At 36.8% G+C, this 27,335-nt stretch overlaps 2 protein-coding genes and 1 non-coding gene across 4 annotated transcripts; all 3 read left to right on the top strand.

The window, feature by feature from the left end:
* The first annotated feature begins 425 nt into the window (after positions 1 to 425).
* Positions 426 to 6,920, top strand: LOC109054228 (ran-specific GTPase-activating protein-like). The gene is made up of 6 exons (XM_019071514.2): positions 426 to 582; positions 1,829 to 1,965; positions 5,040 to 5,197; positions 5,284 to 5,412; positions 5,808 to 5,870; positions 6,117 to 6,920. Exons 1-6 carry the CDS (start codon positions 568 to 570, stop codon positions 6,263 to 6,265), a joined length of 651 nt encoding a protein of 216 aa, XP_018927059.1. The 5' UTR covers positions 426 to 567; the 3' UTR covers positions 6,266 to 6,920.
* On the top strand, positions 5,905 to 6,036 carry LOC122137528. The gene has a single exon (XR_006154931.1). It is a non-coding gene; the product is annotated as a small nucleolar RNA SNORA77 (small nucleolar RNA).
* A 717-nt stretch (positions 6,921 to 7,637) lies between the features above and the next one.
* Positions 7,638 to 26,431, top strand: LOC109054227 (golgin subfamily A member 3-like). 2 transcript variants are annotated; one of them, XM_042723580.1, is made up of 24 exons: positions 7,638 to 7,767; positions 9,742 to 10,018; positions 11,173 to 11,307; positions 12,434 to 12,546; positions 13,231 to 13,934; positions 14,037 to 14,148; positions 14,920 to 15,226; positions 15,537 to 15,739; positions 16,867 to 17,004; positions 17,261 to 17,422; positions 17,610 to 17,978; positions 18,057 to 18,134; positions 18,368 to 18,631; positions 20,321 to 20,415; positions 20,676 to 20,892; positions 21,047 to 21,190; positions 21,906 to 22,103; positions 22,220 to 22,336; positions 22,457 to 22,596; positions 22,870 to 23,002; positions 24,066 to 24,188; positions 24,281 to 24,445; positions 24,524 to 24,678; positions 25,716 to 26,431. In XM_042723580.1, the coding sequence occupies exons 2-24, from the start codon at positions 9,889 to 9,891 to the stop codon at positions 25,885 to 25,887; spliced, it is 4,374 nt and encodes a 1,457-aa protein (XP_042579514.1). In that variant the 5' UTR covers positions 7,638 to 7,767; positions 9,742 to 9,888; the 3' UTR covers positions 25,888 to 26,431. The 2 variants fall into 2 exon arrangements, with proteins under 2 accessions (XP_042579514.1, XP_042579513.1); XM_042723579.1 differs by having other exon boundaries at positions 11,173 to 11,430.
* Positions 26,432 to 27,335: the final 904 nt, after the last annotated feature.

Genomic DNA, 27,335 nt, shown 5'->3' with positions numbered 1-27,335 from the left:
TTCTATCATGCAGAAAAAGTTGATTTTGGTTACTTACCAGAACCCACATTTGCTTGACCCCTACAAAATATTGTTGTAAACATTGTGCACACCTGTTCAAGTGAAAGTCAAATGCATTGCTGTAACTGCAACACTTGTTTAAAGCAATCAAAGAATAGCTGTTTCCACTAAATATAAAAACTAACACTCTTAAGTCTGAACCGCTTGGTTGGGAAAATATATATACATTATTATATGCAGGTGCTCTACAGAGGCTCAGACCATAATAAAACTTTACAGTCAAATGCTCAGACGTTGAATGTAATTACCTGTTGGTGGGAATTCTTCTTAAGAATGTCTGGAAAATTAAACCATATGTACTTGATAAACTGATAAAGAAACGAACATAAAAGCAACATCTGTTTACCACAGCTGGAGCTTTAACAATCCCGCAGAATTTGTGCGTAGCCGAAGCGCGCGCTGACGTCACCGCCTCGCTTCTCCGGTTAGGCGCGCGCGAAAGTAGCGGGGTGAAATCTCACGAGCCGTACAGAAACTCTCCCTAATCTTCAAACATCTGCAAAAACCATGGCGGACCCAAAGGTAAGAATGCCACCATCTTCATCTCCTGTCCCTTTCGGATCGCGACAGACGGTTATTTTGTGTGTTTCGTCGGCGATAAATGTTTTATGAGGGTCTTCTTTAACAGAGTGTGAAAAAGCGGGTGTTTTTTCATATTCCTGCTTGGCGCGCTTAAACATAAGACAATAAAATGCCCTTTTCTACGTACTATTCTTAATACTTGTATTATTGTTGTTAGTTATTATACCCTGTCAAAGTTGTTTGTTTATTTAAAATCGCGCTACACTGTCAGCAGCAGCTGCAACGTCCTGAAATTCATAATTGTGTGCGTATTTGTGTTCGTCACTTCCTTAAACACAACGCACAATCAAATATGTGTGATTTTATGTACGTAATAAAAATATCCACGCCATGTCCAGGTAAATAAAGCACGTAATTTTAATAGAAATGTATCATGCTAAAACCGCGTTAGCCTGTATGCGTTAGCATCGTTAACCTGCAACACACGTGAAGTTCAAAGCCGGTTATCAACACCCTTCCGGGTTCATTCTAGTCTTTTAACTGCATTTGCTCAGTTTTATCAAAACCGTGGTGTGAGACGGAGATTTAAACACTTAAACGCATTTAGGCCTCTTATTAGCTTCTGTTAGCTTGGATGCTAACTGACTACCCACTTTCGAGAAACGGATGCAACTCGCATCTTTAAACATAAACACGCGATTTCTGTGCTTGAGTGAAGTCGGTTGTTTAGCAAAAATCAACTGTTTAATAATTTTAAAATGCTGACTGAGCAAAACGTAACTTAAAGTAGTTGAAACAGTTGAAAGCTTCACATGTTTAGCTGCCAGAGTGGGTCAGAAAGCATTTTAATAATGCATGCTACAAGGCCTTCGTGGATGTTAGACCGGTTATTAGTGGATAGCAAGTGCATGAAGTCCCCAGCATCACAGCATGTGAGTTTAAGTTCATGCTCAGTGCTGGTGGGTGTGAGTTTGGTTGCAGCAGCACATTCAGAGACAATAGGCCAAACTCCAGAGAGTGATCCCTCCAAATCCCACAGCCTTTCACTCCACTGATCTGATGAGTAATGTGGAAGCGGGATCCCTACAGATGGCATCAGGACATGGTGAATCTCAGCTGAACACATGCTGTAGCAAATGTGTCATGCATCTGATCCCGGGTCATTTTCCAAATGCATTAAACATTAGTTTGGCCTGTTTTATTGTTGTTGGATTTACAAAACTGCTGTTATAATTTCCCCCTCCAGGAGGCACAAGATGATCACGAAGCATCCACAGAGAACGTAGAGGACTCCAACCATGACCCTCATTTTGAACCCATTGTCTCGCTCCCTGAGCAGGACGTCAAGACCCTAGAGGAAGATGAGGAAGAACTTTTCAAGATGTAAGTCACTTAATCTAAAAGGGGCACGTTGCTTATTTGGGTGATGTGGCAAAAATATATTTTCAAGTAGGATCAGGTTCCACACTTATTATCGTGATTCTTTTTCATGTTGGGTTTAAGATTATTTTAAAAGTTACTGAGGAGTAAAAAGTAGTAGCCTTGCTGATAAGTAGAAAGTTAAACAACAAGCACTTTGTTTCATTTGTATCATCAGTCTATAATTTTTATTTTATTCTATCTCAGACAGAAATTGAATAATGAAATATATAATAGAGCTCTGTATGAATGAAATGTTTTTTTTTTTTTTTTGTTGTTTGATTAAAAAAAAAACACACATTAAACTAAAATCAACAAAATATATATTACCAGTAGTTAAAGGGTACATAACATACACAGTTTCACCTAATGTCATGTTAATCTTGAGTACCTATAGAGTAGTACTGCATCCTTCATATCTCCAAAAAGTCTTTAGTTTTATCGTATTTATAAAAGAAAAATACAGCTTTCCGATTCTCTCTGGAAAATGCAGAGCTCTTGGAGGCGTGCCGTGGGCGGAGCTATAATACTGATGTTTTGTGTTGTTTCCATTAACATATATTCATTTATATGTGGATTTCCAACAAAAGACAGAAATGTGATGCAGTTGTACTTACATGAATGGGGTCCAAAACATTCATCCAAATTATTTTTTAAAACATTGGCCATGTTTAGCATGAGAATCCATCTCTTTAACACTGTGAACAACTCTGAATGCATGAAACACCATTGTAGCCCCCGTTTAAGGTGAACAATTCATCTGTGCAGGTTAATCCTCTGAAAAATAATAGTTTTTGGTACTCTTTAATCAAAATCTGATCATTTTGCTTCCACTTGGGAATGGCAGTCCTGCTCTGATGACGATGCTTTGGGCAGAATTCGCGTAACCACACCCCTCCAACCGTGAGTTTGCTGCGAGTGAAAGATGAAAGGAGGAACGCAGAAATAAAACCCCGCCTTCTACTCAATATTCTGTTTCAGGTGGAAATAAGTCACCGTACTGAAATAAAGTCGGCAGCAACTTCCGGTTCATGCTGACTTTGACTCAGACAGAAGGCTGCTGTCACTAAGACCTAATGCACTGATCTAATATACTGACACAGTTAATTACTATTCTCCCAACTGTTAACATTCCCTTAAGACATAACCGATTGTGTTTACATTAATACTCAGAAAGCTGGCCGTTTTGAGATTTTGGTTTGTATTAGGCGTGCACTCAAACCTGTAACATACTTTGTGTGTCCACGTTCCTCTCCATCAGTACATTATTACCAGATTATGTTCTCTTTTCTGGCTTTTAATGACTCATTTTAATATAAAGCATGTCACACTCCTTACTTACTGAAAGCTGTGCTGATATATTTACATACATATATAATTATGAAACATACAAAGGACAGAAATTATCACTATCTCTACGATTTGTTTAAAAAAGGGATCTTACAAGAGTAAATTAAGAACTTGGGCTGGATGCAGACTGGTCATAACTTTATATTCAGTAATGAAAATGTAGACTGGTATTATTTGTATTGGAAAAGTAAGACTGATAACCACTTGGGCAACTGCTAGTAAGTATTTTCTTTACTCTTTACTAAACTATCTAAAAAGGGTGATATTTTATGTATTTGAGGTCTGAGATGTGAGAACAGGGAAGAGAGAGGGCAATCATTTTGCGTTTTAAGTCTAATCAGTTTTTGCGTTTTAAGTCTAAATAGCCTGCATAGCACTTCATCTTTTATAACATGGGATTTTGGCCAAATATATTCAGTCTTGATTTCTGTAAAATGTTGCAACAAGATGTTTTTTTTTGTGTGTGAAAAGTTACAGTTTTGGACATGTAAGGTAATAAAAAATATTTTGGAAAAATACCTTTAAAGTAACTACAATTGAGCAAGTCAAGTCTGCTTTATTGTCAATTCTTCCACATGTACAGTACATACATACAGAGAATCGAAATTGTGTTACTCTCAGACCCCCGGTGCATACAGATAACACTAACAGTAGAGCCTAAAAATCTAGATCAAATATAAAATATAAGATATAACTTATACAATAAGGGAATGTAAAAAAGACATAATTAAAAAAAAATAAGGTTAAATAAAAGCAGCGCAAGGCACATGGCAGATAAAAATATTTTTAGTGCATAAAAAAAGCTTATTCAGTCTGATTAAAGTGACAAAAGGGCTCAAGAGCAGTTATTTTATTTAAACTGACTGATAAGGTGGTAGAATGACGTCAGTTGACGTCAGAGCATGTAAAACAAATATCTTAAAAATTCCATTCCATGTGGAGCATGCCCTCGGTTTTCATAGTTTTTTACTTATTTAACCATGCATTCTAATAAGATTGTTACAATGCAAAAATATGAAACCAGATTGATTAACGGTTCCAATTTTGATGCCACATCAAAAACTACAAGCCTAGCTAATATAAACTTCAAACATTATTACAGAAATGTAGACAGTAATACAAATTACAAGCAATATCACAAATAAATCAAACTTAACACTGCACAATCTTCACTGTAGTTAAATGTAGATTAGTTCTTAATAAATTAAAAAGCAAAAGTGTTTCGGTCAAGAGCAGTAAATGATTCTTTCTTTGTCTTTTGTTTGATGAACCTTAAGTGCCCAGACCACAGCAGTTATATTAGACAGCTGTCACTTTAAGAGAATGTACGGATGTGATATACTGATAATAAATCCGATTATCTCCTTACTGTTTACATTTACTTAACCAACTGCATTTGAGGACGCTCAAAAATATGGCATATTGACAACTTTGTGTGCATTTGTCCTTTGAAACGCAAGAAATGAAAGTGAGGTTTTTTTTACATCTTGTGCTCAAAGTTTTAAAAATTGTTTCAAAAAGTGCAAATGATAAACTTTAATGATGACATTGACAATTCCTTCAACTCTATTGTTCAGCCCTGCTGAAGTACCAATATGTTATCTGATCACGGCTTCTGTTCTTTCATATAATCTGAAAAATGTATTTGACTGCTGACAAATTCAACTTCAATGTGATTTTTCATGTAGGAGGGCAAAGCTGTATCGTTTTGCCAGTGAGAATGATCCTCCAGAGTGGAAGGAGCGCGGGACGGGTGACGTCAAACTCCTGCGACACAAAGAGAAGGGTTCCATCCGCCTTCTCATGAGGAGAGACCGTACCCTCAAAATCTGTGCCAACCATAACAGTGAGTGCAGCAGTTCGTTATCCGCTCAGCTTCTGTTCATTAATCTGCAATCATGTTGACTGGTTTATCGAAATCCCTTACTCTAGTTATGCCTCTGATGGAGCTGAAGCCCAATGCAGGCAGCGACAGGGCCTGGGTGTGGAATACACATGCTGACTTTGCAGATGAAAAACCCAAACCAGAGCTGCTGGCTATTCGATTCCTCAACGCAGAGAGTGAGTAGATATGAACAGCATTTCAAGAATAAGTATTTTGAGGTAGTTCAACTATTTATGTGCCATTAAAACAAAGCTTAACAAGTTATGGAAAAGTTTTTCAAGACTCAATAAGGGGGAAAAAAGTAGTACATCTGAATGAAACAGATAATCAAATTGGGGAAAAAAATGTTCAGAAGAAGAGGGCTTGGTTCTATCCATTGGTTGGTGAATTTGACAACTTTGGAAGTTGCACTTATACATGTATGAACCATTCACAATAAGATCAGTGATATGCATTTAGAAAATAGATGAATTTCCGTTTCATGCCAACTGTGACAATAGTTGTGCAGTATATAGCATAATACTGTTTGAAAATGTATATTTTATAATTATTGGTTCTCTTTGTCTTGCAGATGCACAGAAGTTCAAGATGAAGTTTGATGAATGCAAAGAAGAGGTCAGAAAGTCCCTAGAAGGTAAGATTGATAGAATTTTCTACCGTGTCACCATGCAGACTCGCTCTGTTTCAGTCTGACGAATCCAGACTTAGACTTTTTATGTCTGCGACAGTAACGTTAGAAGGACGTTATAACCTGCCTTGCCATTAACTTGGGAGGTGACCGTGCCTTCTCAGACATTTTATTTTGATTTATTTATTTATCTTTTGTTAGGCTTGTAATGAAGTATTCCTTCAACGGAGCCTTTTTAATTTTGTTTCACAGGCAGCATGAACAGCGCTAACAAAGTGGCAGAGAAGCTGGAGGAGCTGTCTGTGAATGATGACAAGACAAAGAGTTCAGGGGACAAGAAAGAAGAGGTGAAGGAAGAGAAGAAAGAGGAGAAGGCTGGTGAGGAGGAGAAGAAGAAATGAGCCCAGGAACGTAGCTTCGTACGGATCCTCCACTTGCCATTTTCCCCTTTTCTACAACAGACTCTGAAAATGAAAAATTGGACACTTGTTTTCTTTTTGGCCTCGACTTCACAAGACCTTGGTGCCACTCTTAATGTGTCCATTTCATAATCATTAAGATGTTGTGAGCTTTTGTCCCATTCACAAACTCTCATATCGCCCTTCATTTCCCCATACATTGTGGACCAGTCATCATGTTTTTGTGTATTTACACGACATGCTATGATACAAGGCTTGTGCTATTGACTGATTCCCACATTGGGTAACCTCTTTGGTTGTTTTTCTTTTGTACTTTAAAGAGTTATATTGCAAGAGTCTAGATGAGCACTGTCTGATAAGAGAGCGGGCTGTATGAGTTGAAAGGGAGAATGAGTATCTGAGATCTTCGACTTTTCCTTACAATAAAGTCACACGAGGAACACTTGACTTCTCTGTGGCTTGAATTTACTATTGAACGACTAAAATGACTCCTTTTTCTGTGCAGGGCTGCTTCTGGCAAAAAAAATTAAATGTCAGCTCTGTCATGAATAACTGAAGGACGTAATCTGTTATGAGTGTGACCCTCTTCTGTTTGAAATGGTATTCGAGAAAATAAAAAAAAGTGGTTGACTGTCAATTGATTGGAAACGAGGATTTAAAATGTTTAGGGATTTGAGTTGTGATAATGCACGATAAATGCATTTTTTAAAGTATAGGAAGAGAAGTGAAATATAAGTAGGTTCTGTGTCACTAAATATGGTTTTCCTTCCATGAGGCACTGATCAAGATTTACAGGGCATATCTGAGGTCTAACAATGATTGCATGCACAATAATTTGGACTCAGACATTTTGCATTTATTTATTTTTATTTTGAATGTATGTTTTAGGAAGTGAGGTTTTGATATTGTGTCTGATGAACAGCAAATTTTCAACATTCCTCGTTCAGAGCAGCAGGGTCCCTTAAATTACATTTGGCATTTGATGACGCTTGAAATCTCTCATTTTATAGTGCTGACTAATTATAAATCATGTAACAGGATTGTGATCAAACCAAATTAAAGACTGATGCTTTGTCATACATCAGTGTCTGTTTGGCTTCCATTTACAAGCCTAATGAGACAAATATGAGGTTTCCACTTGGCAGATGGAGACCATGACACAGCTCTGTTTCATTTGACAGTAGAATTTGAACCTTTTAAAATTACAGATTTATATATATATTTAAAAAAAAAGCTTATTGCAGCATGATGTATATATTTTAGATAAGCAAATTCGTTAACATATACGTATGTAACGATATAATGTTATAAACTGATTACTGTGAAATGAGGTGGTTATAAAAAAAAAAATCAAATTTGTGGATGTTTTCGCTTTATTACGCAGCAATGCGGAACTTTATTGTTGCGAGGAAACGTAGCGAGCCGGATCAGTTTGAAGGACGGAAACTAAACAGCCACGTAGTACGGGCAGGAGCACGTCTGAGGTTGGTGCTTAATTGTTTTTAATCATTTCTTCTTATCACCGCGCTAATTACTCACCATTCCACGTGATATTAGCTTTGCAGAAGCGAGGTCGCGTGTCACGTATCGGTTGCTAAAGGTTTTTTGGATATCGTGCGATGTGGCTAAAGGCTGATGCTAATCAGATCAGAGATTTATAATAATAAACTCGAACTGACACAGTATGTCATGTTATTTTTTCGCTGTTCCCGTGCTGGTGATTATTTATCATGATTAGTTTGTTTGTGGCTGTGCTTTCATTTTCAGTTTCCTCAAAGTAAGCGATATTTTGCTGAAAGTGACAGTTCATCAAACTGTCCATATGGGATTTTTAGCATGAGTGCATTTGGGTTGATTTTACAGTCATGTCAGCTTTGGTTGCATGCCAGATGTCTGTTAACTATCTTAAATCGCGCTGTTGTACAGTAAGTCTCGTGCGGATGTCTAAGCATCAAACCTTAAGTAACTGATGGGTTACAATGAGAAAAAAAAACAATTATGTTTTGTCAGTTACTAGTCTACCATGATTCTGAGTATTAGAGCAAAATGAACCGCAGTACTGATTAAAGTTAATGCAAGAAAGATTGTTCAGTATCCTAGATCAGAGCCATCACTTATCATAAATATGAAGCATTCACTCCAGTGCATGGATTTAAAAGACTTATTTAATTTAGAAAGCTTTAGTGCTGACATCTTAAAGTGTTGATGGATATCTGTGTTGACTGAAACATATTTTGCATACCACACATGCATTAAACACGAGAATATTTAACCAATGCATTGGAAACCTAATAAAAGACAACTACCTTGTTTCTAATGTATGACAGTTTTAAAGGGGCTTGTCTTTTAAATTTGTATTTAATTTGTATTTGGACAGAATCGAAATCTTATTAAAGATACACATTTTATTACTTTTCTTCATAAGAGACATTTATATTACTTTTTTCTATTTTAACGTGTTTATAACCCCTTAACTGTCACTCACATTTTTAAAGATAGACTTGTAAAGTGCACAATCCAAACTTAAATTTTTATAAATCACGAATGAAAACATTTTGTAACATGATATTGATGTACCATTTGCATATTAATGCAATTTTAAAATGGGTTTTAAAGGATGAATTTTAAGATTTTAAGTTTTCAGGTGATATATAATTTCTGATTATTTCTAAAGTGTGATAGAGAAAAAGGCAACGAAAAATACTTTTTTTTTTTTTGACAAAGGTCAGAACTCCTATGATGATGTAGATTTTTGAGGGTGCACTCTTGTCATAAATTATACTATTACTTTTCCTACATAATTTTTAACAAAAAACATTGGTAAAATATCTATTTAGGAGGCTTAGACCTTTCCAACGATATATAGTTTGTCATGATTAGATTAGATTTAATTGAAATATAGTGAAGTAAATTTAGGCGTCCCATATACGGGACGATGACAGTTAACATGTATAATGTAATGTCATAATTTCAATAAATAAAGAGAAAATCAGAACTTTCAAGTGATAATCACTGATTCGTTTCAAAATTGTTGTTTTTTTTGAGTGCTAATGGCCGGTAAAGTTGTGGATCAAGTTTTGTCCCATTGTCTCAAGGATCAGACTGTCACTGAAACCTCTTCTGTTTGAACAACTACGAAGTTAAAAGTTTTAAATTGGGTGAATTGCTTTTGCAAAAAGCAAAAAACAGTAAAAAAGTAAAAAAAGTAAAAAAACAACTTGTGTTTTTCCAATTTGGAAAAACAACTTGTGGTTTACTGAGAGGAACTTGCGAGTGCCACATCCAGTAATAAAGACACGTGTCGGCATTGTGTCCTTGATCAAAACATTGCTTCAGGAAAAACATTCCTGTAATTATCACACCATTAGATGAGTTGGAAGCATCAGCATTGTGACCTATTGTTGTCTTGAACTCTTCTCCCAGTATGGATGAGTTAAACTAATGTTTCCATCCTCCAGGATCACCGAGGACTCAAGCTGTCTGCACCATCCTGGCCAGCCTGCAGTCTTAACCAAAGTTTACAGAGCATGAAGTGAAGGTGAATTGCACTAGTGAGACCAGCTCATGTTCATGGATGCTAGAGCAGCATCTGTGGTTCAAGAAATATGGAAAATGGAAAGAATGAAACCGCCTCAGTGGAGGCCAACCCTCAGCAGCCGGATGCACAACACGGCAGCAATATTGTAGAGTCTCTGAAGCCGGAGAGATCCCTCGTAATGGAGAAAATCCCTAACGGTAAGCGTTCTTTTGAGATGAAATTTATTTGATGGACGCTGTTGCAATTAGATGGTTGATTTAATCAACATTGAGGCTGTTCATTTGTACTTTCTGATTTTTTTTTTATACCCATGCTATGCACAAATTATGCTCAAAATGTGCAGGATTCACTGTAAAGCTCGTGCTTGAAAGTTGTTTGTTGCGCTCATTCAAAACCTGGAAAGATTTCAAAGTGAACATTTGCTGTTTACTGCGTCACTTGGCTTTGAGATGGTTTTTCTTCCCACTTCTTCCAGTGCCATTTGTTACTTTTAAAGAAGTGTTTTTTCTGGATATATCCACAAACTTCCCCCTCTTTCAGTATCAGTTTCCTAAACTGTCAGTGTAGCTCGATTAGGCTGTTTGACTTGTTCTGCAAGACTCGTGCAAAAGATAACTTTCAGGTCACTAATCACGTTTAAAGGTTATACAACATGACCAAAAAGCACTAGGCATAACCTCTTTACCTAGATATCAGCCTGCTCATTTGGGTTAGTACTTTAAAAGTTGGCAAAGTAACGTTTATTTCCCATAAAGAAAAGAATCATGCTTTTGATAAATATGCATAAAATTATGCACCACTTGCATGAGATGAAAAGACGGTAGTGGACTATTTACTTTATTTTATTAATGGACGCTTCTCTCTGTGGAATAAATTAATTACGGATGACAAATATGCCTTTGAATGCAACAGTGTTATTTAGAGAATTTACAATAAGGGATAATTAGTATTGGGCTTATTGTATTAGTATTGGGCTTGAGCTAACATGAACGAACAGTGAATAGCTATATCATAATACTGTATTAAGTGTATTGTAAATGTTAATGCATTACTAATTGCTTTTGCATCGAGTGATTCTTACCAAAAAGAAAGTATTAAAGTGCTCTCTTTGTTTTTTTTTTGTTTTTTTTTTTAATAAATGTATTTATTTGATTTTTCTTAATTCTTAATCATTTTAAATGCACTAAACACTTAATTTTCTAGGCCTACACTTGTTGAATGACCAGTCAGTAATTTTACTTGGTCCATATAGTAATAAAAGTTTTAATAAACCCTTTTGCATGATAGATATGCTTAAGTTTACGCTTAGTGTAATGTAAGCTCTTTGCTGGATCCCTTCTCTTTGTTTTAGGTCATGTCAAAGCAGAGCTGTTGCCGAACGGAGAGGCTGTGGTGGAGGGTCAGGAAGCCTGCGGAGACAGCACCCCACCTCTGGCAACTCCATCCCTGGTTCCCGATTCCCCTCTGAGCGCACAGCTGGATCCAGGTGTGGCCTCTTTCCCTGACAGCCTAGAGAAGTCTGAGGCAGCTCTTGCAGAGGGCTCTGTTCTCAAGGGTGACGCATTGCAATCGCTCAGACTAAGTATTCCTATGCAGGAGACTGAATTGTGTAAGCACACAATACCGGATAACCCCCCGAATCTCCGCCTTCCCTTCCTGTTGTGTCGTAATTCCCCCCAGGTTTGGCTTTTGAGGCTGATTTAGTCTAACCCTCCCCGTTTGGTGTACCCTGTTTTTGCCTGCTCCTCTGTTTTGGCTTGGCGTGGGAATCTCTTCATTGCATTATGTCACCTAATGAATTAATGAAAGGCTGTTTAGTCTCTCCTGTGATTGTGAGTGCTTTATGACAGTAATCCTGGGGTTGTGCTGGTTGGTGATTCAGATTTTCTGGGAACAGCATAAACACTGGCAAGACATCGTGCGTCTTGTTAAGTCAGTTTGGCTTGGATGTGAAATATGGCTGAACTAATAAGAACTAACTGACGCAGAAACTCTCTTTTTCTGACTAAGGCAGCTGGAATGGCTCATTATGGGTTGCAGAGCTCACAAGGTGGACCAGCATGAAGCTTCACTCTTGAAAGACTAGGGATGGGAATCATACGACATTTTAATGATTCTGGTTCCATTTCCACTTTTACGGTCAATGATTTTTCTAGTAATTTTGCTCTGGAAGACCCTTGGCAGCCTGCTTTGTTATTCATTTTAAGATTTTTCAAAGCAGTAGTAACATGTCAGTAACGAATTTCTTTAAAACATTACTTTTACCCCCAAAAAATCTACACCACCAAAAGATGCATTTACATAGACTTGTTAAGTGCAATTAATTGCATTGCACTTATGAATGATTTGATTCAATGCAATTGACGTTGAACACGTCTGTAAAGTAAAGCCTGTGTATATACCATTTTGTTACAGATCCAAAATAATAAAAATGGAACCAGTCGTCAGTTCCTATCCCTAGAAAAGATGTTATCAACCAAGCTTGTTTCAGTATTGATGAGCCTGTTGCATTCAATCCAATACTGCTTGGTTGACAATATCTCAACTTTCAACTTGCCTATTTTTACGTGGCAAGAGTTTTAGTGTTTTTATTGACCATGTCTTTCTTGTAGCATCAAAAGAGCCATCTGTGGAGATGGAAAATGAAGAAAAGATCCGTCAGGAAGCTCGTCGGCGTCTGGAGGAACAGCTCAAACAATACAGAGTACAGCGGCACACTGAGAGAGTGAGTCAGCTAATGAGAACTGTCAGTTTCTGTGAAATGACTGATATTTGATTTAATGAATAGTTGGCCGAAAACTGAAAATTGGCATCATTTTACTCGCCCTCATTCAACTTTCAAAAGGAAATCTTTTTTCTTACAGTGAAATTGAATGGACATTGTCAATCTCTAAAAATGACAAAAAAAGTCCACATAACTTGTGTGCTATATTTCAGATCTTCTGAAGTCATATTATAGCTTTTGTGACAAATGGACCAAATGATAAATCTACAAAAGCTCTCAATTATATTTAAATATGGCACCTGAAGAAACATCAAACTAAGTTTGACTTCAACAATGCTGAACCACTGGTTTATTATTATTGCTTTATGGTTTGTTATTCACCTTAGTTTATTATTTTTATTTTATTTTATTTTCCTCCACTTAAAAAAGAAAGTCAAACTGGGTTGAAACAACATCTTTATTTTTTTTTTGCCATTGGTGGACTTGATGGACTTAATGTTACACATTAGGGGCTTTCACACCGGAGGAACCTTTCTCTAGGGATCACCATGTTGGCTAGTTCCTAGTACTATGCAGTCCAAAAGCCCCTATTGATGACCAGCTCTGTTTTTGTCCAGTGTTGGCTACTGTTTCTTGGTTTACATGTTTTATTGCATTCAATCTTTATTTCTTTGTCCCTTTCAGAGCCGGCGTTCCACTCCTAAGAGCCGCCCATTTAGCACTTTGGACCCGGAGCTCATGCTCCATCCCGAGGGTCTCCCACGGGCCAGTACTGTCGCCATGACTAAGGAATACTCTTTCCTGCGCACCAGCGTTCCTCGTGGTCCCAAACTGGGAAGCCTGGGGATCCCTTCCAGCAAGGAGAAGAAATCCAAATCATCTCGCTCCAACAAGATCCACTCTCTCGCCGACTACAGAACTCCCGATTCTGACGCTAAAAGCACAGATGCATCTGGTGGGCTAGTTCCAGCATCTGCCGACTCGTCGTTTAGCTCTCTGCATTCCACCATCAGCTCAGTCTCCACAGTTTCAGAAATCAGTTCTGAGACCAACGCCCACTCCGAATCATCTCAGCTAATCAGAGACAACGTCTCTGAGGTGGATGGTAGCGAATCAGGTTTCAAAGTCGATGGTAATGACAGCGATAGCTCGTCCTATAGTAGCGTGTCTACAACAGGGACATATAATATGTTAGCTGCAATAGGGAACCGGCCAAAGGCTCCATATACTGTCGAAGGGAGAGAGATTGCTCCAGAAGCCATGGGCCATTTTCCATCACTTCAGGAAGTCCTGAAGGCAGCCACTGAAGAGAGGCACATGGAGGAGCTGGAGCAGGAACGAGAGGGCAGCGTGGAGCCTCGCAGTCGCAGGGACAGCTTCTCCAGCAGGTATGAGTAAATATTTTCCCTAAATATTTTATAGGCGTCATTATCTGTCTTGAAACCAGCCCATTACACCCTCATAATGACTGTTGAATTATGCGTCTGCAGCGTGTCGTATGGGAGCTCTGTGATGGGGACTCATGATGAGATGCTGCAAGTGCTGAAAGAGAAAATGAGGTTAGAAGGACAACTGGAGTCTGTTTCCTCTGAGGCCAATCAGGTGAGTTAATACTAGAGTCCCAGGTATTTGTCCATTATTTGCTACTTGCTACCAACAGAATATATACATCTATTTTTTTTTTTTAATGGCTGATGCTCATATTTTAGAGAGCAGAGTGGTTTAAATATTTATAGTTATTTATTTTATGTACTTATACATAATAAATAAATCATGCACAGCATTACTGTAATATAATTTATGGTTAATATTTTTAATGATTAATTAGAATTATATTCTTTTCCCCACAAAAAATAAATACAATCAAGTAATCACTGTAACACACACACACACCATTTATATACACAGCCATACAAACATTTAGGGTTGGTAAGATTTTTTAAAAATGTTTTTAAAAGAAGTGTCTTATGTTCATCAATGCTGCATTAATTTGATTAAAAATATAGATGTAAAAATATAGATATATATTTTAAAAATTCTATTTTAATGTATTATTAAAAAATCACGTATTTATGTGATTGCAGATCTTAATTTTTATCAGTTTTTCAGGATTCTTTGTTGAATTAAAAAGTTTAATAGAACAGATAGAAAATCTGAAATCTTTTGTAACAATATAAATGTCTTATATACTGTACTGTCTCATATAATTTATTATAAACTATTATAATAAACTTGATATAATTATATAATATTGCTACTTTTGATCAATGTAATGCATCCTTGCTGAATAAAATTAACTTAATAAAATATACTTCTAAAGAACATACTGGTTGCAGCCACATGGATCACCTTAAAACCTTCCTCCATTTCCAGGCTCTGAAAGAAAAGACAGAGCTCCAGGCCCAGCTGGCTACAGTAACTGCTCAGTTGCAGGCCCAGGAGGAGCAGACCCAGGCCAGTCAGGATAAGCAGAGCACCCTCACCTCTGAAGTCATCACGTTACGCTCCACCTGCTCTACGCTGGAGAAGGCCATGGTGGATCTCCAGGCCAATCTAGAGGGGAAGAATGCCAGCCTGGCCTCGCTGGGCAATGACCTGCAGCTGGCTGAAGAGCAGTACCAGAGGCTCATGGTCAAAGTTGAGGAGATGCAGCAGAGCCTGAATACCAAGGACAACACAGGTGAAGACAAAGTGGTAGATAATGTCAGGCTTGAGTCTGGGATATTAGTCTCAGTATATAATTTCTCAGGATGCTTAACATGGTAATTTCCCTTCAAATCACTAGTTCCAGTTCCACTAGTTTAGTTAATGTAATGCACTGGGAAGTATTGAAGTTACTGTTTGAACCCATATCTATGCCCAGCTGAGTGATTAACAGAAGTCTGGACTTCTGAGTACATGCTCACAAAATGAAGTGAAATGTTGCGTAAATATATAGAATTATTAAATTGTTTACAAAGCTTTCTCCTATTTATCATTTGTCCACTTAGTTTCTGAGTTGCGGCAGCTGATGGGAGGCCTACAGACGCAGCTTCAGCGGGTCCAGAGCGAGAGGAACGCTCTGCAGAGCAGACTGAAGACCTCGCAGGCAGAAGTGGACTCTCTACAGCAGCTCCGCCTCTGGTACCAGCAGCAGCTGACTCTGGCACAGGAGGCACGAGTGCGACTGCAGGGAGAGATGACAAACATGCAGGTACAATAGCCCACTATTGCATTGTTGTGAGCTCAAGAAGATAATGTTGTTTACAGAAGGTTGAAGACATTTTAAATCTTGTAGGAGAAATGCAATTAAGTGTAAATTTGTTTACCAATAATGTGTGTACTACCATTGTGACCCTGGACCATAAAACCAGTCTTAAGTCGCTGGGGTATAGTTTTAGCAATAACCAAAAAAATTGTATGGGTCAAAATTATCGATTTTTCTTTTATGCCAAAAATCATTAGGATATTAAGTAAAGATCATGTTCCATGAAGATATTTTGTAAATTTACTACTGTAAATATATCAAAACTTAATTTTTGATTAGTAATATGCATTGCTAAGAACTTCATTTGGACAACTTTAAAGGTGATTTTCTCAATATTTCGATTTTTTTGCACCCTCAGATTCCAGATTTTCAAATAGTTGTATCTCGGCCGAATATCGTCCAATCCTAATAAACCATACATCAATGGAAAGCTTACAGTTTTCAGATAATGTCAAATTCAAAAAATTGCTCTTTATGACTGGTTTTGTGGTCCAGGGTCACATTTACAGTTTGGGGTTGGTAAGATTTTTAAAATGTTTTCGAAAAATGTTTTTTATATTCTCTAAGGTACATTTATTTGATCAAAAATATATTTAGATGATCTGTTTTCTATTGTAATATATTTTAAAATGTAATTTATTCCTGTGATGCAAAGCTGAATTTTCAGCATCATTACTCTTCAGTCTTCAGTGTCACATGATCCTTCAAAAATCATTATAATACACTGATTTGCTGCTCAAGAAACATTTCTCAGTATTATAAATTCTGAAAGTGATTGTGCTGCTTAATAATTTTGTATTTTCAGTTTTGAATGAATAGAAAGAACAGCATTTTTAAATATAAATCTTTTGTAAAATTATAAATGTATTTATTGTAACTTATTTCTATAATTTATTGTCATTAATTTGATGCATCCATCTGAATAAAAGCTGCAATTTCTTTCAAAAAACAAATCTTACTGACCCTAAACCTTTAAGCGATAATGTATGTATTCAAAAACATATGTTTATCAGAAAGATTCAAATGCGAAATGGCCATCTGTAGTGTGGATTTGTTTGTATATTTACTTTCAGGCGGGTCAGATGACTCAGATCGGAGTGATGGAAAATCTAAAGATGGAGAACGTTTCTCTGTCTCACAAACTCTCAGAGACGAAACATCAGTCTATAAAAGAGAAGGAACGGATTGCTGTGCAGCTACAAAGTATAGAGGTCTGGCACACTAACACAGTTCTTCCTCATTTAATCCCCTTTCCCACCAAAATTACCTGAAACAATCAACTTGGTAGTTTGTTTTGACAACAATGCAGTGGATTATGGTCGTTTATCAGATAACAAGTTACGTCATTGTAATGCATCCCAGTTTAGTGTGCTTTAAGAAATGTATTTTTTACTTTAGTAAATAAGGAATAAGTTAAATATGAAAAGCATACATCATAATAGTATTAATTTACTGATTGTTATCCAGGTAGACATGTTGACTCAAGAAGCAGCCATCCATCAGATCCAGGAGGCAAAGTCAATGGTGGAGGAAGATCTTCAGCACAAACTGGAAGAGTTTGAAGAGGAGCGAGAGCATCTACTCAAACTTGCCAACACAGCCACAACACTGGAGAGAGAGCTAGATCAGGTAACTAAATGCTCACACACACCACCCCATTTGTCTTTCGTGGTGTATTCTAGTATTCAAGATCTCATCCTGTTATTAAAGGGTTGTAGGTTCAAACCCATCACCATTGTGGTCTTTAACAAGACTCTTAATCACATGTGGATCACATATTAATCACATATTCCATGACTGATTCTTCTCCTTCCAGGTCAAACTCATTCTCTCCCAAAAAGACGCCCAGGTGCAGTTGCTTCAGCGTGAGCACCTAGAGCTGATGAAGCAGCTCACCACAACTCAGGAGACCCTCCAAACCAAAGAACAGGCCCTTAATCAGCTGGAAGCACGTTACCAGGAGCTCCAGGCCCAGCTGGAGGAGCTACAAACTGACGCCACAGCTAAAGAGGAAACCCTGCAGTATCTCCAAAATGAGAAAATAGTCCTGGAAGTTGCTCTGCAGGCAGCACGGGCTGAAAAGAGCGAACTGGATGAAGGAGCGGAAAGGCTTGGAGAGGAAGTGCTGGTGGCGTCAGACACTCTTGACCAGCTTAGGCAGGAAGTGCATGTTAAATCAACCCAGGTGAGAGGTTTAAAAATGAGCAAAGCGCAAAGAACGTTAGAATGGGTTCAGATTGCAATTTTTCCTTTCTCTCCACAAATTGAAGCTCTCCAGCAAGATAATGGCAACCTCAAAAAACAAGCACAGAAACTGAAAGAACAGTTCATGCAGCAAAAGGTATGATCTTATTATCAAGTGATATAGCCCATCTCTTCCAATTATTTTTTTTTTCTTTAACATAGAAAATTCAATTTGGCCATTTTTATTCCAGTAAAGCATTAAATACTTGTTTGCTGCTGGATAAGACTAGTTATGACGAGTTTCTACCACCAAAAAATATACACCTAATGGTATCGAATCAACAAAACTGGCAAATGGGAATTGGTAGAAGTGTCTACTCTTTATTGCAGGTGATGGTTGAAGCTTACAGGAGAGATGCCAGCTCCAAAGACCAGTTGATCTCTGAGTTGAAGGCTTCTAAAAAGCGTCTGGTGGCAGAAGTGAAGGACCTGAAGCAGGAGCTGTTAAAAGTGGAGGGAGAAAAGAAGAGCTCAGAACAGGAACAGGTTCGCCTGCAGAAGGAAGTGGAGAGAGTCCAGCAGCAAATGAACGGTCTGGAAGCCCATTTGCAATCCGTGCAGACAGAGAGAGACCAACTTGACTCTCAACTGCAGGTACACACCGACAGCTTTACTAAGATCTTTTTTTTTTTTAAACAAATTAATACATTTATTCAGCAAGGGTACATTCAATTAATCAAAAGTGAGAGTGAAGAAGCCTACGTTTACTTCACGATTACAGTTAAATCTAATCTAATCTTGACAAACTATATATCGTTGGAAAGGTCTAAGACGCCTTGTTCTTTGTTAAAAATTATGTAGGAAAAGTAATAGATTAATTTATGACAAGAGTGCACTCTTAAAAAGCTACATCATAACAGGAGTTCTGACCTTTGTCAAAAAAAGTCTTCTTCGTTGCCTTTTTCTCAATCACACTTTAGAAATAATCAGAAATTATATATCAACTGAAAACTTATATCAAAATGCATCCTTTAAAACCCATTTTAAAATCAGACATTGCATTACCATGAAAATGGTACATCAATATCATGCTACAAAATGTTTTCGGTAATTAATTATAAAAATGTAAGTTTTGATCGTGCACTATAAAGTCTGTGTTCAAAAATGTGAGCGACAGTTAAGGGGTTAATATATTACAGTAAAGCACAGTTATCACAATATTTCTGTTTTTCTGTATTTTTGATCAAATAAATAAATGCAGCCTTTGTGAGCATAAGACACCTCTTTTTTATATATATATATATATATACAGTACAGGTCAAAAGTTTGGAAACATTACTATTTATTTTTAGAAATCATTCTAATATGATGATTCATTATCAAAGTTGGAAACAGTTCTGCTGTTTAATATTTTTTCAGAACATGTGATACTTTTTTAGGATACTTTGATGAATAAAAAATAAAAATAAAAAGAAGCTATGTTTTTAAAATATAAATATTTTATAATAACAATATACAGTACTGGTCAGTAATTTGGGGTGAGTAATTTTTTTTTCTTTCTTTTTTTTTTTAAATAAAATCAATACTTTATTCAGCAAGGATGTGTTAAATTGATAAAAAGTGATAGTAAAGAAAATATATTATTAGACTATATATTGTTAGAATTTTTTTTTTTTTTTTTTTTTGAATAAATGCAGTTCTTTTAACCTTTTATTCATCAAATATATTAGACAGCAGAACTGTTTCCAACACTCATAATAAATCAGAATATTAGAATGATTTCTAAATGATCATGTGATAGACTGGATGTTACATGTGACACTGAAGGCTGGAGTAATAATGCTGAAAATTCAGCTTTGCATCACAGGAATAAATTATTTTTTAAAGTATATTCAAATAGAAAACTATTATTTTAAATTGTAATAATATTTCACAATATTACTGTTTTTTCTGTATTTTTGATCAAATAAATGCAGGCTTGATGAGCAGAAGAGACTTCTTTCAAAAACATTAAAAATAGTAATGTTTCCAAACTTTTGACCTGTACTGTATGTATATATATATATATATATACACACATATATATATATATATATATATATATATATATATATATACACATATAAACAAATAACATATACAAATAAATCTATATTTTCAATATACAGTATAAATATAACAATAAAATAAAAATGTATATGTGTGTATATATATATATATATATATATATATATATATATATATATATATATATATATATATATATATATATATATGTGTGTGTATATATATATATATATGTGTATATATAGCATTTTGACACCCTCCACGTTGTTGCTTCAGTCCCTTCAGTTTGACCAGAGCCAGCTGGCAGCAGTGACCGAGGAGAATGAAAATCTGAGAAAGAGGATCGAACAAATGCAAGATGAAGCCAGAAAGTGAGTAACAATCACTCCGCCTCTCCTGCCATAAGTGATGTTTCTCCTGTTTCCATAGTGATCACCGCTCAGTTTTTGACATCATGAATATGATGTGACATATAGACAATAGTGTGTGTTTGCTTGTGATCTTGCATCTCAGAATGAATGGACTGGGAAATTGGATGCATTTTGTTTTTTACAAATTAAAAAAAATGGAACATCTGATAGTGAAGTAGACCAAAATATTTGCTGTCATGAGCTGCTCTTTCCTCTTCCAGGGCTATCTCAGAGCAGAAGGTGAGGATGAAGCGTATAGGCACAGATTTGACCAGTGCACAGAAAGAGATGAAGGCCAAGCATAAGGCCTATGAGAACGCAGTTGGCATTCTGAGCCGCAGGCTGCAGGAAGCCCTCACCGCCAAAGAGACAGCTGAGGCTGAACTTGACAAACTCAGATCTCAGGTTTCAGAGGGTGGAAATAGCCAAGAACTTCAGGTAAACTGCTACTGATGGTCTACAATATCAATACTGAAAGTTTAAAGAGATGCATAAATACTGAAAACGTTTGATTGTAATTCTTATGTGTGTAACTACAGTTCCTCTACTTTTTCAGTGAGGAGTTGATGTGTATTTGTTGTTATTACTTCAGGCCAAGGTGGAGTCCCTGCAGGGAGAGCTGAAGGCAGTGAGCCAGAGTAAAGCCATGCTGGAGAAAGAGCTTCAGGAGGTCATCACCCTCACTAGCACTGAGCTGGAGGAGTATCAAGAGAAAGTGATGGAACTGGAAGACGAGGTGAGAAAAAACTCATTAATGGTGCGCATCAAAATGGCAAACTATATGGTTTTTTAAATTATTAACATATTTACATGCACATCATTTTCTGAGGTCAGAAAATCAGTTTAGAGTCTAAGATTTTTGAAAGAAGTCTCTTTTTAACGGTCAGCAAGTCTGCATTTATTTGATGAAAAACACAGTAAAAACTGTAATACTGTGAAATATTTTCATGATTTAATATGTAATGTATTCTTTTACTGATGAAGCTGGATTTTCAGGAGCTGTTACTCCAGTCTTCAGTGTTCAAAAAACCCTTCAATGCTAATTTGGTGCTCATAAAACATTTCTTCTTATTATCAATGATGTAAACAGTTGTGCTGCTTAATTTTGTGAAAACTTTTTACATTTTTAAATTTTCATATGAGGATTCTTTGATGAATGGAAAGTTCAAAAGAGCAGCATTTATTTGAAATAGGATTTTTTTCTTTAATGTCACTTTTGATCAAATTAGTGCATCCTTGCTGAATATAAATATTAATTTCTTTAAAAAAATCTTAATCACTGCATACTTTGAATGGTAGTGCACATGTACATTATTCTATGATACTAATTATAGTTATAGTGTGCAATAATCTAATAAAATTGGATTACAATAATTTAATAAGCTCTGATTACTGATTTGTTCATTTCACTGATCATTTTTTGTTTAAATGGTTTCTTTTTTCCCCCACAGCTTCAAGAGTCAAGAAATTTTAAGAAGAGAATTCGTCGCCTGGAGGATGCTAATAAGAAGCTTGCGCTTGAGTTAGAGCATGAGAAAGGGAAGCTCTCTGGGCTTGGGAAATCCCATGGTGCATTGCGGGAACATGCCAATATTCTGGAGGCTGCACTGGCCAAGCGAGAAGCAGATCTCGTCCAACTCAACTTACAGGTGTGATGCTACATGTCATAACTACCTTTAAGATTCACAAAACTGTTCTTTAATCAATAGAATTGTCATTTTTTTTAGGGGGGTTGTTTTAACATCTCAGTAATCCTTCACTTCAGGTTCAGGCAGTGTTAAAGCGTAAAGAAGAAGAGGACCAGCAGATGAGACAGTTGGTGCAGACGCTGCAGGCTGCTCTGGAGAAAGAGAAAATAAAAGTCAAGGATCTGACCGAGCAGGTTAATACATGGTTTAACAGCTGCAAGGCGTATCCAGTTCCCCTTGAGAGCTCCCAAAGGCTTTGGTTTATTTTGTTATGTGCATGCATGTGACCTGTGTGTTTGTATCGCTTTGTTCAGGTGGCGGAGGCCAAGCTGGAGGCAGCCCATAACCGCAGGCATTACAGAGCAGCCATGCTGGAACTCAGCGAGATCAAGAAAGATCTGCAGGCCAAAGAGGAGCTCATCAAAAGCTTGCAGTACGAGGCGAAAACACTTGCGTAAGTCTGTTGAGTTATAGGACCACAGCTGCCTCTGAAACTCATAATACAGAAGTACTGTCACACTTCAAGAGACCTTCACGAGGCCCAGCTATTCTACAGCCATGAACTGATGCTTGTGAGCTAACACAGAGGGAAACTATAAATGCAGTGTTGGAGATCAGTGCCTAAACTGCTTTATTAACTTCTGCCTGGGTACTTTAAAGAGCAGATGTTTGTGACTTCTCAGACTGTCTTGGTGTGTTTTGTGAGAGATTGTTCTCTCTTTGGCAGGGCTCAAGATGAGAAGCACTCTGAAGAGGTTTCTCATTTCCAGGAGGAATTAGCTGATGCTCACGCTCAACTCCAGATCCTTCAAAAACAACTTGATGATGAGCTCAGCAAACAGCCGCTCACTAACCAAGAGGTACAGCACAAACCTAATCAACTTGCCTCACTGTTTGAATCTTCACACGCTTGCAAAGTAACGCATGTTATGCATTAAGATGCTGTCTTAAGGTTTAAAGGGATACTCCACCCCAAAATTTTTATTTTCACCCCCATGTCGTTCCAAACCCGTAAAAGCTTCGTTCGTCTTCGGAACACAATTTAAGATATTTTGGATGAAAACCTGGAGGCTTGAGACTGTCCCATAGACTGCCAAATAATTAACAATGTCAAGGTCCATAAAAGTTATGAAAGTCATCATCTGAATACTCCATCTGCCATCTGCCATGTAATCTGGGTTATATGAAGCGACGGGAACACTTTTTGTAAGCGAAGAAAACAAAAATAATGACTTTATTCAGCAATTCCTTTGTCAACAGTCTCCTCTGTGTCTCTCCACTTCACCGTATGCTGTGTATGCTGTTCTGTATCATCCGCGCCACAAGGATGCGCTGTTTCTAAGTGTTTTTTAGCTTTGATTTGAAAGAAAACAGTACATCCTTGTGGCACGGATGATACAGAAGAGTATACACAGTATACGTTGATATACACAAGCCTCTCGGTTTTCATCCAAAATATCTTAAATTGTGTTCTGAAGATAAACAAAGTTTTTCAGGTTCGGAACGACATGTGGGTAAGTGATATTTTCATTTTGGGGTGGAGTATCCCTTTAAGAGCCTGAACCCAGCTCTAATCTGCTAAATGCAAATATTATGAGATCTTTAAAATGCAAACAGTGTGTATTGTGCAAAAATTTTATCTTATTTAACCCTAAGCGATTCATAGTTGTACCTCAAGCTCTGAAGTACTAATATGCAACCTTCAGGGGTAGATAAGTACAAAATTGTGCCTAGAGGAGCTGTTACGAGTACAGTTTTTGCACATGAAATCAAATTTGAACAACATGACAGACCTACCACAAGTTAACGTCATCTATGGCTTTATTGAAGTGTTTTGATATCTGTACGGAGAATTGTGTCCACCCCTCATTCTCATTCAGAATCACTATATATCATGAATGCTGTGTTCCTGTCTCCCTGCAGGTGGAGGATCTGAAGTGGGAGGTGGAGCAGAGGCAGCGGGAGATCGAGACTCAGAAACAGCAGCTGGAGATGGTGGAACAGTGTCACCAGAGAGAGATGGACACCCTGCAGGACACTCTACAGGTCGGATACGCTACTCCGCTTCTGTTGCCAGAGCGTGTATTACGGTTCTTTTCTTCTGAATGTTGGGCTTTTCGGTTTGATGCGATCTGTAGAGGATAAAGGTGGAGCTGGAGATGGTGCAGGAAGAGCTCAATGGCACACGGAAGGATAAATTCATGCTGCAGGCTAAAGTGGGAGAGCTGAGGAACAGCGTGAAGATTGTTCTCCAGCAGAACAACCAGCTCAAACAGGACCTCAAAAACGGCAGGCTCAGAAAGGTAAGACTAATGCTCATTTTAATTTGAAATACAGAAAATATGGACGTTTGGAAATGTATATCTCTGTCCCCACACCAGCGGATGGATTTAAAGGGGGACTCGACCCCAGTGACTCCAGTAAAAATCCCAGACTGCCCTGTTCCTGCTTCACTTTTGGACGAACTGTTGAAACCCTCAGCATCCGTCAATAAAGAACCTCTCAATAACCTCCACAACTGTCTGAAACAGCTGAAGTAAGACTTGCACACATCTTACAACACCTTTCTATGTGAAAACTAGAGGAGAATGTGCACATGGTAACACTATTAACTTATTTATTTCCCTATTATGAATTTGCCTACATTAATTTGGCCTATATATAGTGGCTTTGAATATTAATTTTCAAGCTACGGAATTAATTTATTAAATACTAATCAGTAACAGTTTTTTTTTTTTTTTTACATTAAATTAATTCTTTTATTCAAGCGAGAATGCATGAAATTTATCAAAATTAAAAGTGCAGAGGTAATGTCACAAATGATTTCTGTTACTTTTAAACATTCTATTCATCTTAAAATCCTGACAAAACTGTATCGTGGTTTCAAGAAAAGAAATAAATGGCACACACGATTTTAACATATTAGAACTCGATTAACAGGAACTAATTCTTAAGCACCAAATCTGTTTATTATAATGATTTCTGAACCATGTGACACCTAAGACTTAAGACACGATAAAATTCTTAATGGGATATGAGGATTTGAAGCTATTATATGGTTGTTGCAATATGCCCTTTCTGAGTAAATTAAACTATTCATTGTATCACTGAAAAAGCACCAAAAAGTACATTTACATTTAGCCGATGCTTTTATCCAAAGCGACTTACAGTGCATTCAGGCTATACATTTTTTTTTTTTACCTAACATGTGTTCCCCTGGGAATCGAACCCACAACAATTTTCTCTTATAACACAAATCACTACCACTAATCAAAATAAATAACCAAAATAAACAATTAAATCCTGCACCTCAAGCTCTAGAGCAATACCATAGTAGCTCCTGTAGCTCAAGTGGTAGAGCATTGCGTTACCAAGCGCAAGGTTGGGGGTTCGATTCCCCCAACACATGATAGGTAAAAATTGATAGCCTGAATGCACTGTAAGTCGCTTTGGATAAAAGCGTCTGCTAAATGCATAAATTTAATTTAAATTTAATTTAATTTAAATAAAGCTACCACAACCACGTAACAGATGGCATTCCTTTCTCACTCATCTGATGGTCATTTCTCGTAGGCAGGAGATGGACAGCCTTCAGAAGCAGATGGAGGAACACACGGTCACAGTGACGTCGCTGGCCAGTGCAGAGGAGGAGCTCCAAAAACTGGGGCTTCAGGACAACAGTAGCAACGATTCACCTGACAAAGAAGAGAACGATGAGATACAGGGAGAGATGCAGCCCTCGTAATACACAAAGAATCCTTTAAAGACATTATCAGAGGAGAAAGTTCCGTTTTATCTCTGTGGGCACTTTTGAGTTTCTTTCTTTATTTCTTATCAGCTGCCAATATTTGGCTTTATCCCTTCCTAACCGAAACCAACCACAGCTTTATCTCCGGGGATCATTTTGGTGTTTGTCTGTGTTGTAATCACGTTTTATTTTCACATTGAACGAATGCAGCTCTATCTGTTCTGTTTATCTCGCTTGTAGTTTCACAGTAGTGGCCCACCTGATGTTCAGCTTTGATTTAGTTTTCTTTCTCATCTCATAAGAGGTGCAGAAAGAGGTTTGTGAGGGCTACTGCTGGGCTGCTTAGTCCTGCAAAAGAGAAAAACGCAAATGCGATCTACAACAAACATCCAGGGCACCGGACTCCAGTGTTATCGTAACTAGTGACCTATTGACCTGATTGGTCAGATATACAGTACAGGTCAAAAGTTTGGAAACATTACTATTTTTTATGTTTTTGAAAGAAGTCTCTTCTGCTCATCAAGCCTGCATTTATTTGATCAAAAATACAGAAAAAACAGTAATATTGTGAAATATTATTACAACGTTAAATAAAAGTTTTCTATTTGAATATACTTTAAAAAAAACAATTTATTCCTGTGATGCAAAGCTGAATTTTCAGCATCATTACTCCAGCCTTCAGTGTCACATGTAACATCCAGTCTATCACATGATCATTTAGAAATCATTCTAATATTCTGATTTATTATGAGTGTTGGAAACAGTTCTGCTGTCTAATATATTTGATGAATAAAAGGTTAAAAAGAACTGCATTTATTCAAAATAAAAAAAAAATTCTAACAATATATATTCTAATAATATATTTTCTTTACTATCATTTTTTTATCAATTTAACACATTCTTGCTGAATAAAAGTACTGATTTTTTTGTTAAAAAAAAAGAAAGAAAAAAAATCACAGACCCCAAATTACTGACCAGTAGTGTATATTGTTATTACAAAATATTTATATTTTAAAAACATAGCTTCTTTTTATTATTTTTTATTTTTTTTACTTTTTATTCATCAAAGTATCCTAAAAAAGTATCACATGTTCTGAAAAAATATTAAGCAGCAGAACTGTTTCCAACTTTGATAATGAATCATCATATTAGAATGATTTCTAAAGGATCATGTGATAATGATCCTAAAAATTCAGCTTTGCATCACAGAAATAAATGATAATTTAAAGTATAATAAATTTAAAAACAATTATTTTAAATTGTAATAATATATCACAATATTACTGTTTTTTATGTATTTTTGATCAAATAAATGCAGGCTTGATGAGCAGAAGAAACTTCTTTCAAAAACATCAAAAATAGTAATGTTTCCAAACTTTTGGTCTGTACTGTATATCCTACATATCCGTCTGGTTGTAGTTCTCACAGCTTGAACTGTTCTTCCA

Source organism: Cyprinus carpio, chromosome B5 (genome assembly GCF_018340385.1).
Source record: "Cyprinus carpio isolate SPL01 chromosome B5, ASM1834038v1, whole genome shotgun sequence".
Taxonomy (NCBI): domain Eukaryota; kingdom Metazoa; phylum Chordata; class Actinopteri; order Cypriniformes; family Cyprinidae; genus Cyprinus; species Cyprinus carpio.
The sequence above is the reverse complement of the archived record's forward strand: the minus strand, read 5'-3'. Positions and strand labels throughout refer to the sequence as shown.